Source organism: Doryrhamphus excisus, chromosome 2, assembly GCF_030265055.1.
Source record: "Doryrhamphus excisus isolate RoL2022-K1 chromosome 2, RoL_Dexc_1.0, whole genome shotgun sequence".
Lineage (NCBI taxonomy): Eukaryota > Metazoa > Chordata > Actinopteri > Syngnathiformes > Syngnathidae > Doryrhamphus > Doryrhamphus excisus.
The window spans coordinates 7,731,837-7,750,329 of record NC_080467.1 but is presented as its reverse complement, the minus strand read 5'-3'; the positions used below and the strand labels follow the sequence as shown (position 1 = coordinate 7,750,329).

Here is an 18,493-nt window from a genome sequence, read left to right as displayed (position 1 = left end):
TTTTTTAATTTTATTTTATTTTTTTACATTTTTTGTCCCGTACCGAAGTACGAGGTGATATGACCATACAATGACATAATGGGTACCATAGTAAGTGTCAATATAGTGATATATATAGCACATCATGACTGGTTCAAGACTCTTCATCCTTGTATTTAGCAAACATCAACTGCTTGTATTGTTTCTTGAATTCTCTCATCGTTGTGCATTGTTTGAGGGTCTGACTCAATCCATTCCATAGTTTGATTCCACATACTGATAAGTATGTAAAAACAAAGAAATGGAAGCTGCAAAAATAACAATGCATGACAATATATCGAGGTATGTATGAGTCCTGCAAGAGGCCATTTGACTGCTATGAACAATTCAGCCGACAATGCAAGTTCTTTGGATTGTAGACAATGTCATCCTATTGATCCCCGGATCCCGAAATCACATAAATGAATATTTTCCCTGCTTTATTTTGATTTCAGTTTAATTTTCTACATCAAAAAGTCACACTGAAGACTACAGATGTTCGATATTGGCATTGATAAGATACATATATATCAGCTGAAAAATTGCAAGAAATTACATTTTGCACTGTTCCATGTTAAGGAGGTTGTAACTACAGCTTCAAAAACCGATAAGAGAGTGGTACAAAAGAAATACGAGTAAGCGATTGAAGTAAAATTTACATTAAACCTAAATATTCTCACATTTACATGCTAATTTATCTCACTGTCTCTAAGCTAATGTCATGGGACATAATATATTTGGAGTAATATTGTGTGTTTGGGCATTTTGGATGAAAAAAAAGTAACACTATTTTATTATGGAGTTCTAATTTCCTCTTTTGAAATGGGCGCGTGACATTGATCAAGAAGCCCGGTCTTCTGAAGTGGAAGGGAAATACTGCTGCCATAGCCATTGGGAATGATCAAGTCAAAAAGCCAATTCCACTGGAGGTTTTATCTGGCACTTGATTTAGACAGTGGGGTTGGCTGCAAACAGATGTGTCCTCAGACGTAATTTCGACGTAAATTCTCCCCTTATCGGTCCAAAACAACACGGTGAAGAATGCATAAACAAAGATAACAGTGCAACAAAGTTTTCAATTAGCCTCTTTTTGCAGGGTTTTTGTAAGTGGAGGCTAGATTTCCTTAGATTAACTCGACGGTCATTCCCCAAATATTCTTATCTCCTGTCCAAGCTTTTGGGAAAGTCATCATTGGAGTTAAGTCAATTGCTTTGACATTTATTTGGTCATGGCGTGTACGTCGTTTTGACCGTCATATAATCTGGGGATGAAAAGGACTCTTCATCACATTTCCCACAGCTTTGGATCACGGACTCTCCTTTTTGAGGAGCAAAGTTGAGGTTCTCAAAACATACCAAGGCCACAAAACAATAGGATGACGATAAACATAAAGTTCAATGTGTCCAGTGACAGCCACAACAACATGTGGGCACTGTCTCCCATTCCTAAATGATGCTTTGTTTGCTTATCTATCTGCAGGTGTATAGAAGCAAAGATGCTCAAAAACCGAAGATCACCTCCATTTCCTGTCTCTAAAGATGTTTCAAAATCTCTCGTTTAGAATTCTTTCCTTCAATAAAGTTACATTATGTTGTTTTTCCTGATTGGAATCCCCTTATTAAAGTATTTTCCAAGTTCCCGCAATGTTGTATTGCCTCAAATGTAGCCTTGATAGACGCGCAAAAACTGAGGATCACCTCCATTTCCTGTCTCTAAAGATGTTTCAAAATCTCTCGTTTAGAATTCTTTCCTTCAACAAAGTTACATTATGTTGGTTTTCCTGATTGGAATCCCCTTATTATAGTATTTTCCAAGTTCCCGCAATATTGTATTGCCCCAAATGTAGCCTTCATAGACAAATTTAGGCAGCCTTTTTGAGCATCTTTAGCTTTAATGCTAATGAGCTGTGTCTCCAAGAAGTGTTGTAAATTGTATGCATTTTTACATACCTCTGCACATCCATCCATCTATCCATCCACCCATGGCCCTTACCATCACATGGGTATACCCCGGACTGGTCGTCAGCCAATCACAGGGCACGTATGGAAAAACACCCATTCACATCCACATGCATACCTATGGATAATTTACAGTCACCAATTAACCTAACATGCATGTTTTTGGAGTGTGGGGGGAAGCTGGAATACCTGGAAAAAAACAACGCACACACGGGAAGAACATGCCAACTCCACACATGGATGCTGTATGGAGATTGGAACGCAGATATACTGTACCTCTGCACTAGTCCAACATCATAAATACCATAAATCACATACAAAATATCACATTAAAGAATACGACAGGAGGACACAGATGTTAGCAACACTGGCACAACTAATTACAGTCATACTTTAACGGCCATGTCATGCTAGATTATCGTATTGAAAGAAAACTCTCTCACATCTGTGGCCGACTGATGGATAAACGGCAGCGCTTTATTTTAAGATGTGTAGCAAAGCCTGTTACATCAAAAGTGGGGCAAACAAGTGAGTGAGATGGTGCTCTTAAACCAGCTGGAGTGACACATATTACTGGTAGAACATCATAAAAATGTGCTAAACACTGAATAGTTCTCCTCACTGTATTTAGTTAACAATCTGGTGAATGTATTAAAATTCTGGAGCTCAGCAAAAGCGGAGATTCTTTCATCATTGAATCATATTTATCACCTTTTGGACATGTCATCGCACAATAGTTGATATCACCACAAAGCTCCTTTCCTTTCATGTGGTGCACAGCTTGACACGTGGCTGTTTGTTTTGGAGTACGTGGCTAGCCCGTCTTAAATGCCAAAAAGGAAAAGAGCCCATGATGATAGGAGGAAGTCCAACATCTATCAGTGAATGTGAAGAGCCAAAATGATCCCAGGTCCGTTAGAGCTCATCTACTTCAGACATTTGCTTTGGCAAACATGAGACACCCCCCAAAAAGTCATTTCTGCTTTGTTATTTTTACAGCCAAAAGTCAGCATGGCCTCCAACAGGGCTTCTGTCTTATTGTTACTGCTTTGCATGGTGTGACCCCATGTCCTTTTGGACACACCATTTGCAATCATTCCACCCCGAAATCTTCAAAGTGTTACCTATTCTGGATGAAGATGTACTCCACTAGAGAAGCGGTTCACATTTCTGAAGCTCGGAATCGTGCATTTTTGACATTCTTGGTGTATGTTAGAAGAAGATTCAACACGCTCCACATTTTTGGACAACATTGCAAGTGAACTGGTGGTAGCATCGCCAAGGCCCTGTCAAACTTCTTTTACGCTAACAGAAAATGGAGTGCCTGCCTCACTTTTTATATATAGTTATAGGTTATCACATGGTTTGTCTGGTATCAGGCCAGGTATCATGCCCCCAAGTGTGTCGAGGGCTGATACTGGCACGCGGGAGGCATGATACATGATCACATACTATTTAATCATGAGCTTATTATCACGTACTATTTAATCAAATCATTTCAAGAGTGTCCTCCTCATTAATGGTGATAAAACGTTCCATTTCTAATATTCTGTTTGCTATTTTCCCTATTTGTCTTTCGCCGGGAGTGTCAACCGCTGACATGTCGACAGAGCACAGACGGCAGCAAAACAAACGCTGTGTGTTCACGCTCGTGTGCTGTTCTCTGATTGGTTGTTTCACGGGCACGATACCAGAACAGCGAGCTCTGATTGGACAGCTACGGGGGCTGATACTGGACATGGTTAAACTCTATATTTTATCAGTATCACTGCCCTGGGCTTTGACACAGTATCATTTCGGCATTTTCCGTATCATTCATGGGCGGTTTCTAGGGTACAGGGCCAATTAATACTGTAGTATGTGGTAATATAGATTCTCAAGGTACTATGAAACTTGGATAGACTAGTAGTCATAACTGCTGGACACCCGCCTTTTCGCCATTCAGCATTCACTCCCCTGTAAGAGCAAGGTGTTGAACATCTACCAGCTCCACCGGACTTGCCATCATGGAGGAGTGGAAGAGGATTCCAATGCAGCTCTGGTGAATTCCATTCTCAAGAGGATTAAGGCGGTACTACATAACAATGGTGCTCCCACTAAATAGTGTGGACATGCTGGTCTACTCATTGTGTTGTTTAAATACTGTTGACTCATTTTCATGATATAATAAATGTATACTGCCTTTGCAAACTGTACACTGGCTATACTAAAGTATATTCAAGTTTCTTTTTTATCGTATTGCCCCTTGTGGGGATTTAATACACCGGTGGCTGGAATGAGACGGGTTTTGCAACGGGTCATATGACCAAGAGCTCCACAGGAACCCAGCAAATCATTTCAGCTCATACTACACAGTCATTCAAAACAACACGTCTCTTTTCCATCCTGAAAATGACCCAGCAGCAATAATTAAAGCAACCAAAACAGAGCGATTACCTTTTCCAGGAAAATTTGGCATCCAACTTACTTGTAGAGACTGTCGGGCTCCAGGCACTTGAAAACGACGGAATAAAGCAGAGTGTGGGGACGGTCGCCACTCCTCTTCCCGGGCACGACACAGGATGAACCCAAGCCGGAGAAGAGATCGTCCAGCAAGCTCAACACTTCACCTGGTGGAGAGACAGAATTGGGCGGAAAGGTCACGACACAACAACGACTTTGTAGTCTTTTTTTTCTTTCTGTCTGTCAAATATTCAGAAACAACAAGCATACATAGCATGGCCAGATGACACTACTTGGGGCCTGAATAAATCTTCTGTTAATCTTGAATAATTAGTAAACATACACAAATAAACAACAGCACAAATCCATTATTTTCACCATTATTTTACAAGCTGCGGCTGTAGACATGAGAATGTGACAAAAACGGAACATCGTACCAATTTTTGGAAGAGGGCATGTAAAACCATGGAGAGGATTTTGGGTTACAGTGTGACTTTTTCATGTGAGGCATTGTATCTGAGCCACCTGGTGGGAGACTTTGTGTTAAGAGAAGATAGGTATTTATATAAAATCATGTTATAGCAGGTAAAAAAGCCATTACCAAAAAATGGCTTACTCCAAGACCCCCGGTACTGGAGGACTGGCTTTGTGTGATGAACACAATACATGACATGGAACTATTGACACATAGATTGAGGACTGAAGAAGACATGTGTGGAGAAAAATGGGTGAAATGGACACTGGTCACGGGCAAAAATCAAGGAAATGACTCGAATTGCACAATGACAGGGAATGCGGGATAGCCAAATTGTGTTGACGTTATGTAAAAAAAAAAAAATGAAAAAATAAAGTATATAAAAAAAATGAAACATTGTGGGCTGTCACCCAAATAAATGAACACATTTGGTGCCATTATGCTTTTAGAACTACACTTAAATTTTTTTTTGTGTGTAGAATCACTACCACTTTTTAATAATCACTTTTTTTCCATTTTCCAGTGCTAGTGGGACTGATGGAAAGGTGAAAGCTATCAGGAGTCTAAAAAAGCTCTGAAAAGGTTAGATTTCCAACTATTTCTACACAAAGCAAAGGGCAGATTAGCTTGAGTTTATAATACCAGCGCCAACTTGTAAACACTCGAGTAATCTGGCTGGCAGAGCACAAATTAAGAAGGCGAGCTGGAAAAGAGATGTAAAACAGCACTATGAATGTGTGACTTGACCTTTTCATAGAAAGAAATATGTGTCTATCAAAGGTTTTCCTATTTTCCTAAAAAAAAATACATTCCTGGACTGCAGTTCTTTCAAAGAGTTACCTTTTACAAAAGCAGAGCTTGTATTGTGTTAATTACTTTGGCAAGCCTAATGTCTAAGCAATTTCATTTACAATACTGTATATCTGTTTACAGTGCAGTACTACTGGAGGCTATATGACTTTAAAAGTCATGTGAATGTTTATTTCAACTAACTCTTCTACTCCTCAACAGCTGCACACAAAAGGTTAAAACTGGGCTATTATTTGTCAGATAAATACACCACATGGTGGCGCTGTTATTAAACCTCCAGAAGTCGGAGAAGTGAAGTTTCTCACACAGATCAATGTGCTCTACAAAAACACCCACTTTAGCTTTAGAGTGTTAAGACGAATGGCCACCGAATTTGGTACACGCATTTACGGGACTGACTGTCTGTAAAATTTGGGCAGGATCGGTTGAAAAACATGGCTGCCATCAAGCAAAAACCATCTCTGAAGGCAGCAACTAAATGTCCATAATAATAAAAAATAGGTACTATTGGCGGTCTAGTGGTTAGCGAGCAGACCTCACAGCTAGGAGACCAGGGTTCAATTCCACCCTCGGCCATCTCTGTGTGGAGTTTGCATGTTCTCCCCGTGCATGCGTGGGTTTTCTCCGGGTACTCCGGTTTCTTCCCACATTCCAAAAACATGCTAGGTTAATTGGCGACTCCAATGAATGTGAGTGTGAATGGTTGTTTGTCTATATGTGCCCTGTGATTGGCTGGTGACCAGTCCAGGGTGTACCCCGCCTCTCGCCCGAAGACAGTTGGGATAGGCTCCAGCACCCCCCGCGACCCTCGTGAGGAAAAAGCGGTAGAAAATGAATGAAGGTATATCTGTAACGATGGTGGCTCACCACAAGCTAACCTTTCGCTGCAGCTCATACCACAGGCCAGTCAAAGCAGCATAAGTTATTTTCCTTGCAATTAGCGTATTTAGTAACTTAAGTACGCCGACATGCGAACATTTGGTGAACAATAACTGTCCCAGTCGGACTATTCATAATCTGCAGATGAAATCGGCAGTGATCTATTGAAGATGGATTGATGAACTGAATTGGCTCGTGTTGTGGATCTATCTGGTCTACCTTTCATGACAAGCAAATACAAAAGGCATGTCAGTGCGGTGCCAGATTGCTAAAATACCAGCTAAATACAGGCCAGACAAAAGCAGAGGAGAAAAGAAGGAGGACAAAGGATGAAAGGTATGTTTATGACGCATGAAGGAATTTTAATAAGTAGAATAATGTCTGTCTGCATACGCGGCTTGGTGAAAAACACTCAGGATGGGTCTGAGTGGGTATACGTACGTCACTGCCACATATTCTTGACCCGTATAAATCCAACTGTAGGACAACTGACTCATGTTCCTTTTGCGTAAGCCTGGCCATTTTGTCTGTTCTACTTCTAGCAGGATGTACATCATCGGTGGTTGATGGCTTCTCTCCTTTTGCTTTGTATCAGCCTCAGTGAGAGTGGAGCACGGAGAAAAATACAAGTAATGGAAAATGACAAACGTCAGCAGGGGAGATGATGATCCTCGAAATGATTGGTTTTGGTTGTAAAGCTTAGATTTTCTGAAAGGCAGCTTTGGTATTTTTACTTTTATACAGTATTTGCTATAAAACTCCTTGCCATCGAATACCATTGATTCTCAAATTAAAGCCTATAATCGATTAACTGTCCAATGGTCTACAAAGGGAAATAATTAGCATTAGCATCGAGCTATGCTTTCTTTTCCACTTTCTCATGCACACCCCAGTAAAAGCCTTTTCTGTGCTTCATAACACAGAAAACAAGTTTAAATCAACTTGCTAGCAACGGAAATCATGGGAAATTTTTGACGCTAAAGACCTCACAAAAAAGAAAACCCAAAAGAAAAAGTCAACAGTGTTCCGTTAAAAGGGTAGTTCGGATTCTTTGACATTAAATTGTAGGACACCGCCATGAGCAGTGAAGTCCGTCACCAAATGAAAGTCTAAAACACAAAAGTTCATATTTGGAAACATGTAAGTTCAAACCTAACATTTGGAAAAACATCCTTAAAACCTTCAGCACCCAAACATAATGTTTACAAAACAATCCTTCAGTAGTCTAAAATCCAAGCATAACATTTCATTTCATTTCATAAACCGCCTTTCAAAGTCTAAAACCCAAAACCCAAACTTAACATTTTGGAAACTGTCAATGAAATTTCCCAAAGCCCAATTTAAGCTTCAGCAAGCCATGCATAAAAGCTTCTAAATCAATCCCTGATGTTTGCAAAAAAAAAAAAAGAGGAACGGGCAATTGACCGCAAAAAGTGCAAAACTCAAAGTTAACATTTGGAAAAATGACTCAAAAAATGGTCTACCACCCAAACTTACGGTCCAAAATGAAACTTCATGTTTGCAAAACCACACTTCGCATTTAGAAAACTCAGATGTTAAGCTTGAACGTATCCTTAAATTGGTCATATGGTCTAAAATGCAAAGTTAATATTTCATGAACTGAAAGGCCCAAAAACAGCATTACTGTCATACACTAGACACCGCTCTAGAAGACCAGCATGGCTTTGTCATTGACATGAATGAAAAAGTCATAACTGGGCATCACACGGACAGCCGAGATGGAATGCATGTGTATGCTGATGTGCCTCGGCAAATTTGATCTATCGGTGCCGCTTAAAAAAAAAAAAACTGAGCTCACAATGTCTTCAGTGACTCTTCACTGTATAATCATCAATGGAAGATCTCAGTAGAAGAAAACTGTTTGTTTACATGTTTACAATTGTAAACATGTTTATTGACAAAACCCAACCAAAGCATTCCATGGATCAAATGGTAAAAGTATCTGAGGTACAGGACGTACCATCATGACCACGCACAAAATGTACTTTGGGCAGATTGCACATGCCACTTTGTGAGAAGCTAACCAAATAAGGGTAAAATACAGAGATCGTTTTACGTCCCCCTTCGTGATCTTATGACTAAAACAACAAATCAATTCCAGTCCGTTTATTCCCAACCAGAATACAAATGTAACACAAACCACGAGTTCAATCTAAAACCTGATGTTTCCAAACAGAAGAATGACTGGCTGTGTCATTCAAGGTCACGTCAGAAATGGAATTTAAACATGTAATTACTTGCATTTGTGTTTAAAAAGATGATTTGATGCCTAATTGGTAAAATGCTCTTGGTTTGATATACTGTATGTCTACAGCATGCAGGTATGGTCCAAAGACGTTTAAATAGGTCTCAGAGGTCCCTTAGCCCTGTATTGGATGTGTTGTCCAAGTATAGCCTTGAAGCTGGAATTTAGGCAGTTTAAAGGTGCTTTTAGTACGCCCCTGGTGTGTGTCTGTTGCTTTTATGTTAACTCATTCAATCCCAGCCATTTGTCAGAAGCCGTCCCTCAAAGAATCTAACATATAGAACCCACGTTTGTAGTTGACTGATGGATCGTTGGCAGAGCGCAAGCTTTATTTTATGATGTGTTGGGATGCCTCTTTTTAAAAATCATTTTCAGGGCAGGGGCATCACTTCGAAGAAGAAGTCGAAGGAGGTTTTTCCTTCCTGTCAAGAACATTATAAGCGATCAAGAAACAGACTCTATGATACATATTATTAAAAAGTCAATGCACAAAATAGGACTTTTAAATAATCTTGTGTTCTCATCCATCCCTTTTCCATATCGCTGGTCCTCTTTAGGGTTACGGGTAAGCAGGAGCCTATACAGGAGCAGGGGTCTCAAACTCAATTTACCTGGGGGACACTGGAGCAAGGGCCTGGGCAAGGCTGGTTTTCCAGGTTTTCAAAAAAAAAAAAAAAACTGCATTTATTAAAAACAGAAAAATATACAAACTTTTTCAGTGCTTTGGTTCTGATTTTCTACAATAAAAGCTCTGATAAAACATTCCACGACTGTAGTCACATTTATACTCTTTTTATTTACAACATATTGCGCAACTGCAGGGTCTTGAGACACATGCTAACTCGCAAACTAGAGAGCTAGCGACCTAAATGGTAGCCTTCAAGTTATTTCCTTTAAACTTAAATAGCCAAAAACTTATCACTTCCACACGGATAGGGAGGATAACTATTAACAGTTATTTAACCTTTAACATGAACATTAATCAAACGTAATATTTTTTTCTGGGTACATGATACCATACAGCATCCATATCAAACTTGATAACTTGTGTCCTGCGGGCCACATTTGGCCCGCGGGCCGCGTGTTTGAGACCCCTGGTTTAGAGTCTCACGTGAAGATGCTAGATATTAGATATTAACTCAATTCTCCTGACTTTGCGCCTGACATGCTAACCACTAGTCCACCGTGCAGCCCATCTTGTGAGCACATATTTATGCAATATTAAAAATCTCACTATGACTGACCAAATGAGTTTAGGTTTCACAGTTTGGTAGCGCTGACCTGCTTCCATACCTATCCAATTAGCTGATAGTAAAAAAAAAATCTCCAAATGCGAGAGCCCCATTCACGATGGCAGCTGGTTGGTATGCTTGTGGTCAACATTTTCTATTGATACCAAAAACCAAAACACAGCACACAGCTGGCAAAAATTAGACCTCCTAAAATTCTATTATGGTAAAAGCCATTTTGTGTATTCTCCAGCTTATACGGCAATTAAAACCTGACGGGAAGTGCCAAGTGACCTTTTAAGCAGGCAGGGGGGGGATAAATGATAGCAACTCATTGGACGAGGTGATGGAATGATGATGCTGAAACAAACACACCCCAGCCTCCTACAGTATGTATGATGTAATTCAGAAGATTCGTATTGACTGTTATGGTCAACACTGTGGAGGCCCACAGCAGCAAAGCTCCCTGACCCAGAACGACCCGACTCGACAAGGAAAGCCCTTTTAAAGTGCCGCAACATGTAACTAAACACAATAGGAGGGAGAAGAAAAAAAAGCGCAGCAGCAGAGTAAAAGTCAGGCGTGGTTGGCCAGCCTTGTGTGCAATAGGAGCTGTAGGCAGGAAAGGAGCAATTACAAATAATGAGCAGAAAGTTGCAGCAGATTATAAAGAAATACGTGTATTGCACGCAGCACATATTTTACAATGCAATGCCACACTCCCCGATGCATGCATTTGCACTTAAACAAATGACATTTATATTGCAGAAATTCTCTGCAAATGCAAATATTAAGGAAAGCCCACCTGATGTCACTTTTTCAGGGTTAGGTCACAGTGCATGTATGCAGGTTCGCCAAAGCAATGTCCCCTGAAGTGCTGGAAACATGACGCTGTGTGTGTTTGTGTGAGGTAGGGTGAGCGACTGATGTGTTAATCCTCAAGGTCAGTGGGTTCAAACCTAAGGACATTTTTTTTGGCTTGGAGAGGAAATTTGAGGAAGTGTGGGGAAAAACAGCCTGCAGTCCGCCACTGTTTCACACCAACAACGTGTCGATTACACCCAATGCGAAAACGAATTAGGTCAGGAAAGTCAAATATCAGCAATGCAGTGTAAGACGTTAAAGCAATTAGTTTTTTAGGAGCAGATCCATCCAAATCACGTGACTGCAAAAGAATGGAAGCGGTAAAACGCCTATTAATTCTTACAGTGTTTCCCAACATTTTCGAGTTTAAAGTATTCCTTGCATAAACAAACCTACATAAATATGCCATATTTGGGGCTGTCTTTGGGCGAGAGGCGGGGTACACCCCCGGACTGGTCGCCAGCCAATCACAGGGCACATATAGACAAACAACCATTCACACTCACATTCATACCTATGGACAATTTGGAGTCGCCAATTAACCTAGCATGTTTTTGGAATGTGGGAGGAAACCGGAAAACCCACGCATGCACGGGGCCCGACCGCCGTGCCGCCTTAAATATGCCATATTTTGTAATAATATAAATATATAAACAAACTATTAACTTGATTTCTTTAGAAACATTAAATGAGTATCATTATTTAATAACCACTCATGAGACCTCATGCAGCAGCTCTCGTAGCGTTTATACAAGCTGCTAATGCTAATGTTTTTAGACCTGTACCTGGTGACTATAAAAGCGGTTCATTGAATAGAATCCATGGTCCTAATATCGGGTACTGAATTGATTAGCGCATCAAACATATCTGCACAAGGCAATTAATACACACTGGTTTTAGCCTATATACTACATGTCTCCACATTAAAATGCCATAACATTTTATGACAGACATCAAGTGATTACTCCTTGGACTATTTGGACTTCTTACCTCAGCATGCTGCATAATATTCAGTGAAAATCCATGATTGATATAAATGAATGGGTCTTCCAAAGGAAGCCAAGCAGAACACACTCTTTTTTTGGCTCTGGACCACAACAAGCTCAGTCGCTGACTGGTTGTCATTATCATTGGTCACAAATATTCCACTCCAATTATCATCTTGACTCCTAATATTATTGGATAATGTAGTGATGCCCCGCCGAGATGTTCACTGCCTTCTGCAAGAATTTGGGTTTCATGTTGTGGTTTGATGGCACACTGGGTTCCTTTTGTGGCACTTTCATGAGGCCAAATTGTGGCTTCATTGAATTTGGTTCTTGTTCTTGTTGGGCACTTTAGACCTTTTAATGCTCAACAGCCTGTGATCTTTGATGGGTACTATTAATCCCAACACAGACGTTTTTCCAAGTCACCAAATACTGTAGCAACGAACTGCCTCTTTGTATGAGATTATGACATTGTCGGAACCCTTAGACCAGGGGTGCTCACACTTTTTCAGCATGCGAGCTACTTTTAAAATGACCGAGTCAAAATGATCTACCCACTACAAAAATGCAAAACATCTATTTATTGTCAAATGTATTGAGGATTATTTGTACGTACAATGTATGTTGATGTACCTTACATAACCAAATGAGCCAATATTGCAAAACACACATAATTAACAATTAACATTTTTTGTAATTACCTCCACATTACTCCACATTTCCCTTCTTTGGTACTGTGATGGTAGAATGGCATATGAGGCAAACGCACTTCGAAAAAGACATTGTGAAAAAAAAGTCCACCTCCCATTCCGTATGGAAGTGATATGTTTTTGCCTTTTTACTTGGTCCAGCTCCTTCACTCATTTTAGTGACCATAAACTTTAGCGAGGGCTTAAAATCTAACGCAATTCGCCGACTAGCTTAGCACTTTGCATCGCTGTTTACGCATGAGCGGTGACCTAAAGGTCAAAATTCAGGTGTCATCTGATTGGTTGTCCTGTATGTCAATCAAGTAACGGGGATGGCTGATAGGCTGACATCGTAAGTTCTGCTGCACTTAGAGACGTTGTTTGATTTGATTGGTCGCCCGAAGGGCAACATTCAGTTGTCATCTGAATGGCTGCCCTGTATATCAATCAAGTGACGGCATTGATGCGAGGATGATATTTTTTGCGATCGACTTAATGAGCACCCCTGCCTTAGAGGTAAAGACCAGTCACAGAGAACCAAGATGTTGTGTCAGCTTCATCAAGGAAACAACCTGGGGAACCTGAAGTACCAGGTACCAGGTACCAGGTAAAGGCTCACATCCCACACAGAAAAGGGGCAAAAAGTTGGGTGTTCAGAATGGTCCAAGATGGAATCGTACCAGCGACTTTTTGCTGTAAAGCAGCTCTGCTAACACACGTTTCCATCATGTCAAATACAGACTCAATTATCCAAAATCAACTGTACCAATTAAAACAATTGGTGATGACAGTTTGCCCATCACAGTGTTTTCATTGCAAGGATCGCAGTTCACATACCGTAGCTGTCATTTACTGGCCATCAGTCGAGTTGGGAATCAATCCCAACTAGACTGTTCAGGTTGTCTCGGAAGACATTTTGCCTCTCATCAGTTCGTGCTCAATGACTCGGGTGGACAAACACTAGTCAGACTACACAGGCCTGTTCTGATGATAGGCAAAATGTCTTATAAAACAACACGAACAGTCCAGTTGTGATTGGTTCAATGCCCCAAAAATGACTGCTAGGATAAGCTCCAACCCTAAATAACTGGTATAGAAGATGAATGGTTTTCATTGTTGGTAGCTTTCTAAGCAGTATTAGCCCAAACAACCATAAAATCATAAAACAAGACATACATTCCTCAAGTTAGGGCTGTTCCGCTTCCAAGTGAAATTTCAGGATGAACCTAAAATCCACTATGACTTTTACAGACGAACTTGACTTGACCCTCTCCAAACTTCTGAATGCACATGTCCGACTTGCTGTTCTCTAACAAGGAAGTAAACAACAACGTTTCTCTTCCAGTCTCTGCTGCAACCAGCTGATGACGCCGTGGTCACTTCTTTCTGAGAACATCCTGGTTGAACCCTCCCAATGGTGATGGACTGTTGATCCATTAATCAGTGTGAACATAATTAGTATTAATTTAAAGTATTAATTTCATTATTCCAATTGAAACAGGACCTTTATTTGTCCATTCATGGATCATAAGCCTTTGGGAATTTTTACGTTGAAGTCCTCCTTCGATAACAACAGCCATATATTTCAGACTTGCTCAAATGTTAGCCATGTAATCCAAATCTAAATTATGGGGTAAAACTTGTTGTGGTGTATTTGTCAGGAAAATAATATTACATGCAACACAGCAGGGGGTGCAGGTTGTGACGATCTGACTGGTTTTTGTGCAGCGGTCTCGGAATAGAAGAGTTAGCGGACACACAGACACAAGGCCGGGAAAAATTAGGGCACCGCATGGGGTGCTTTTTCACATAACTGTTTAAAAAAAACAGCTTATAAAATGAAATGAAACAAGACTTCAAGAGTTGAGGAGCATCTGGAACTATGATGAACCTGACAACAGTATCTCAGTAAATTTAAATTCTGCGTACTTAGGAAGGATTTATTACAGGACTTCTGCTTTTGGATAGCCTGGCGTACTGGCAACTAAATGCAGGCTTCCGAGCAAAAAAAAAAAAAGCCTACTGTTTAACTGGTAAAACAAACTAAGACATATCATTGAAATGAGATCATTCATATAGTTTCTATACAAATCTTCTCGAGGAAACTCTTAAGACTACTCTACTTTACGACTATTAATGTCCCAGACAGTAACATGAATCAAAGCCAATGGCATGCTTAAATGCACTCCGTATCGATCAGCATAAGTTGTCTCTGTGATTTATCACATTCAAAGATTTTCCTTTCATCACTGCCGTTGTAACTGCTCCAAAACAAACAGTAATGAATAAAAAGTGGAACTCGCGTGTAACACAAATGCGCTATAGTGAGTTATACATACGGTATACAGTATATGATATATCATTCAGTGAGGGAGGTGGGGGAAAAAAAACACAGATGAGTTTGTGAGGAAAACGGGGGGGAGAAGGGAATGCAGAAACCCCTTGGCCCCCTGCCTGCGATCTGCAATCTGCTGATGGCGAGGCTCGTGACGAGGAGGTGCACAGCATCCATTTTTAGCGATGAGGTCATCTTTAATTAACAAAACAAAGAGAGTCAGCTGTGTCACTCCAATCTGTTATCTGCACCCATGCTCAAGGACGCCGGTTATCTCCATATAATTCAATCTCTTTGAATGAGGGCTTATCGACACATTCTGGGGGGGTCTTAACCAATGACGGGCTCTTACATAAACCGGGGGCAGTGGGATACCTCCGAACATGACCACAGCGGACATGTCACCAGTGGAAACTAAAGGAGTGGTCCAAATGTCATGCATGTCTGGGCAAGGAGGAGACCAGAAGTAAAAAAAAAAAGGGTGCAACTATCAAATGGCTAGTCTGTTTGTTTGGTTCAAATATTGCTAATAGTTGATTTCAAACATAATGCCGCCTACAGAGAACATCACAAATACTTACTGATATAGTTAATATTCAAACAGCTAAAATAATGCATAAGGCTAAAAATAACCATTCATTCATTCATTCATTTTCTACCGTTTATCCTCACAAGGGTCACGGGGGTGCTGGAGCCTATCCCAGCGAGAGTCTTCAGCGAGAGGCGGGGCACACCCTGGACTGGTCGCCAGCCAATCACAGGGCACATATAGACAAACAACCATTCACACTCACATTCATACCTATGGACAATTTGGAATCGCCAATTAACCTAGCATGTTTTTGGAATGTGGGAGGAAACCGGAGTACCCGGAGAAAACCCACGCATGCACGGGGAGAACATGCAAATCCACACAGAGATGGCCGAGGGTGGAATTGAACTCGGGTCTCCTAGCTGTGAGGTCTGTGCGCTAACCACTAGACCGCCGTGCAGCCCCTAAAAATAACCAATTATCTAAAAATGTCATCCAGTACTTCTCTACAAGAGAGGAGAAATATGATCTCAGGGAAGAACTAAATTTGAAACACTTGCTAGGACTACGTTAAAAAGCCATAGCAATTTCAGTATGTGGAATCAAACTATGGAATGGATTGAGTAAGACCCTCAAACAATGCACAACGATGAGCCAATTCAAGAAACAATACAAGCAGTTGATGTTTGCTAAATACAAGGATGAAGAGTCTTGAACCAGTCATGATGTGCTATATATATCACTATATTGACACTTACTATGGTACCCATTATGTCATTGGATGGTCATATCACCTCGTACTTCGAGGTGCCAAAAAAAAAAAAAAAGAAACTATATTAGGAAAGCAGGAAGTGAACAAATGTAACAGTTACTGATTGTAAAAGTACCAGATGGAGGGGTAGGATTTAATAAGCTTTGCTTCTTCCTACTCCTTTTGGACATGTGGAACTGTGAACTGATTATGTGATGCATTCAATTGTAATCTGATATTCAAATGAAATAAAACCATTACCATTACCAAACACGCTTAACAGAGTTACAGTGAAGTCCATCACAATTCAACATGTCCAAAATGTTGTAGAAGGAAGCAGATCTTATTTAATCCCAGCCCTTGCAAATATGAGATGACATCATTGCCGAGTACCTCCAGTCCTGCTCTGCCTCTTTTGTCCCGCCCATTATTCCCACCCGACTGTGCCTTTCTAAATTGTCATACAACCGCTTCACACTTTGTCATCCCTCACCATCCCTGTAATCTCTCTGCCACACACACGTATATTCCAACCGCCAGTCCAGTCCTGCCTAGTCGATGCCAGAAAATCAGGTGTCATGCACATTTAACGCGACACAAGAAGACTCACAGTTTTTTTTTAATTAGCATGAAATGTGTGCACGTGTGTGTCGTAGAGAGCCCACAAGTGCACATAAACGTGTCACCTCAGCAGAACTGTGATTTAAGGTCAAGGCGAATTAGCAGCTGACAAAACAACGTGTATGTAGAAAGGTGATGACACAACCCAGAAGCTTTTTCCAGGTACCTTCCACTTTATTAGGCGCATTTCATGATGACTTTCGCACCTTCCCTATTTTTTTTCCTTCGGGAACTAACCGTGAGAGACAGGAAATAAGGACGCCTGACGTTATGGGGTAGGTAAGCCACTAATCATTCCCATGCAGTCAAAACATAACAGGCAATTTACTGTAAAACAAACTGCAGTGGCAGTAACCGTATAAGGTGCTTCCCTTGCATTTGCAAGGTTTTAGAGCCCCTTAAAATCCTGCAGCGTTTGACCTCAATAATCAATGAAGCCAACCCTTAGGAGGTCATATCTGAAAACTGAGTGAGGGGTTTGAAGCACAGGTTAAAAGGGCAACACCTAAAATATCAATAACGTTCAGACCATTTCTGGATTTGTGTGCTTTGTCGCTTCCTGCTGCAGACATCAAGTCGTATGGTCTACGCATATCATGTGATCATCAATATCAAAGCTGGACTATACCATGAATACATTAGTGGTCTAGGTGAAGGATGCCCCTGACCTGTTCTGCCATCTAGAGGCCATCTAGCAAGACCCCAGTGAGGCAAGGCAAGTCCTGAGATAAGTACTCTACTATTCATACTTTTACCTAGCAGTCATAACACTCGGGCAATATAGTTGTCTTGTTGGCTGCCTGCCTCAAATTTCGTTGTATGCAATACAATGACAATAAAGGTGATTCTGCATTTGATTAGCCTTAAAAATCCTAATCCTCTAAAAGTTGAACATCACTTTTAGTTAAAATCCGCCAGAAAATAACAAGTGGAGAGACAAGTCATCAGCATTCCAGAAGACAATTTACTGTGAGCCAAGTTTCTGTTGACTTATCGACCCTTCCTTAGCACACGAGGAAACAGGAACGGGGTGACATGGCGACACTAACCATTCAAACACAGCTCATGTTTGCGAGTCCTTTCACTTTTTTTTTTTATATACCCGCCGTGCTCCCTCAAGACTGCTTGCTGTGAAAACACAGAGCTGCAATTTACATGCCAATGGGGAATGAGTTATCATATTTGAAGACTATAAATGCCATCACAACTCACCTTTACATTTGCTTTTATTCAGCACTTGGGATGATCAACTACCATCTGCTGTGACCTCATCTTCACCTGCACTTCATCCCTGTGAGTCACTGCTCTTCTTGCTATACTTGCAGGAACAGGTGATCCCTCCGTCTGAACCGAATCTATGTCTGGCACCGAAAGTGGTCTTTTTTTTGTGAATGTTATGATAAAGAAACTGTATGGCAGCCACGCTTTAACTGGTAGCGCTATAAAAGTGATGTCCTTCACAATACCACGCCTTTTCCACATATCTGAGCATCTAAGTTGTTCTCTCTGTTCTCTTTCCCTTTGCTAAGATGGTTTCATGCAAGTGTATGACGACTGCTTCATGTCACAGTGTCCTCACCTTCAACTTTGCTGCAAGGACGGGTCGATTGTTCCCAGCTAAGATGGTCACACAG

The 18,493-nt window shown here is 40.8% G+C and overlaps 1 protein-coding gene across 6 annotated transcripts in view; it reads right to left on the bottom strand.

Moving 5' to 3' along the window:
• Positions 1 to 18,493, bottom strand: part of LOC131103025 (astrotactin-2-like) — a 239,522-nt gene that overhangs the window by 17,128 nt on the left and 203,901 nt on the right. For all 6 annotated transcript variants that reach the window (XM_058048873.1, XM_058048853.1, XM_058048863.1 and 3 more), the window contains one exon: positions 4,445 to 4,586. In XM_058048873.1, the coding sequence (XP_057904856.1) occupies positions 4,445 to 4,586 (142 nt within the window). The remainder of the gene's footprint in view (positions 1 to 4,444; positions 4,587 to 18,493) is intronic.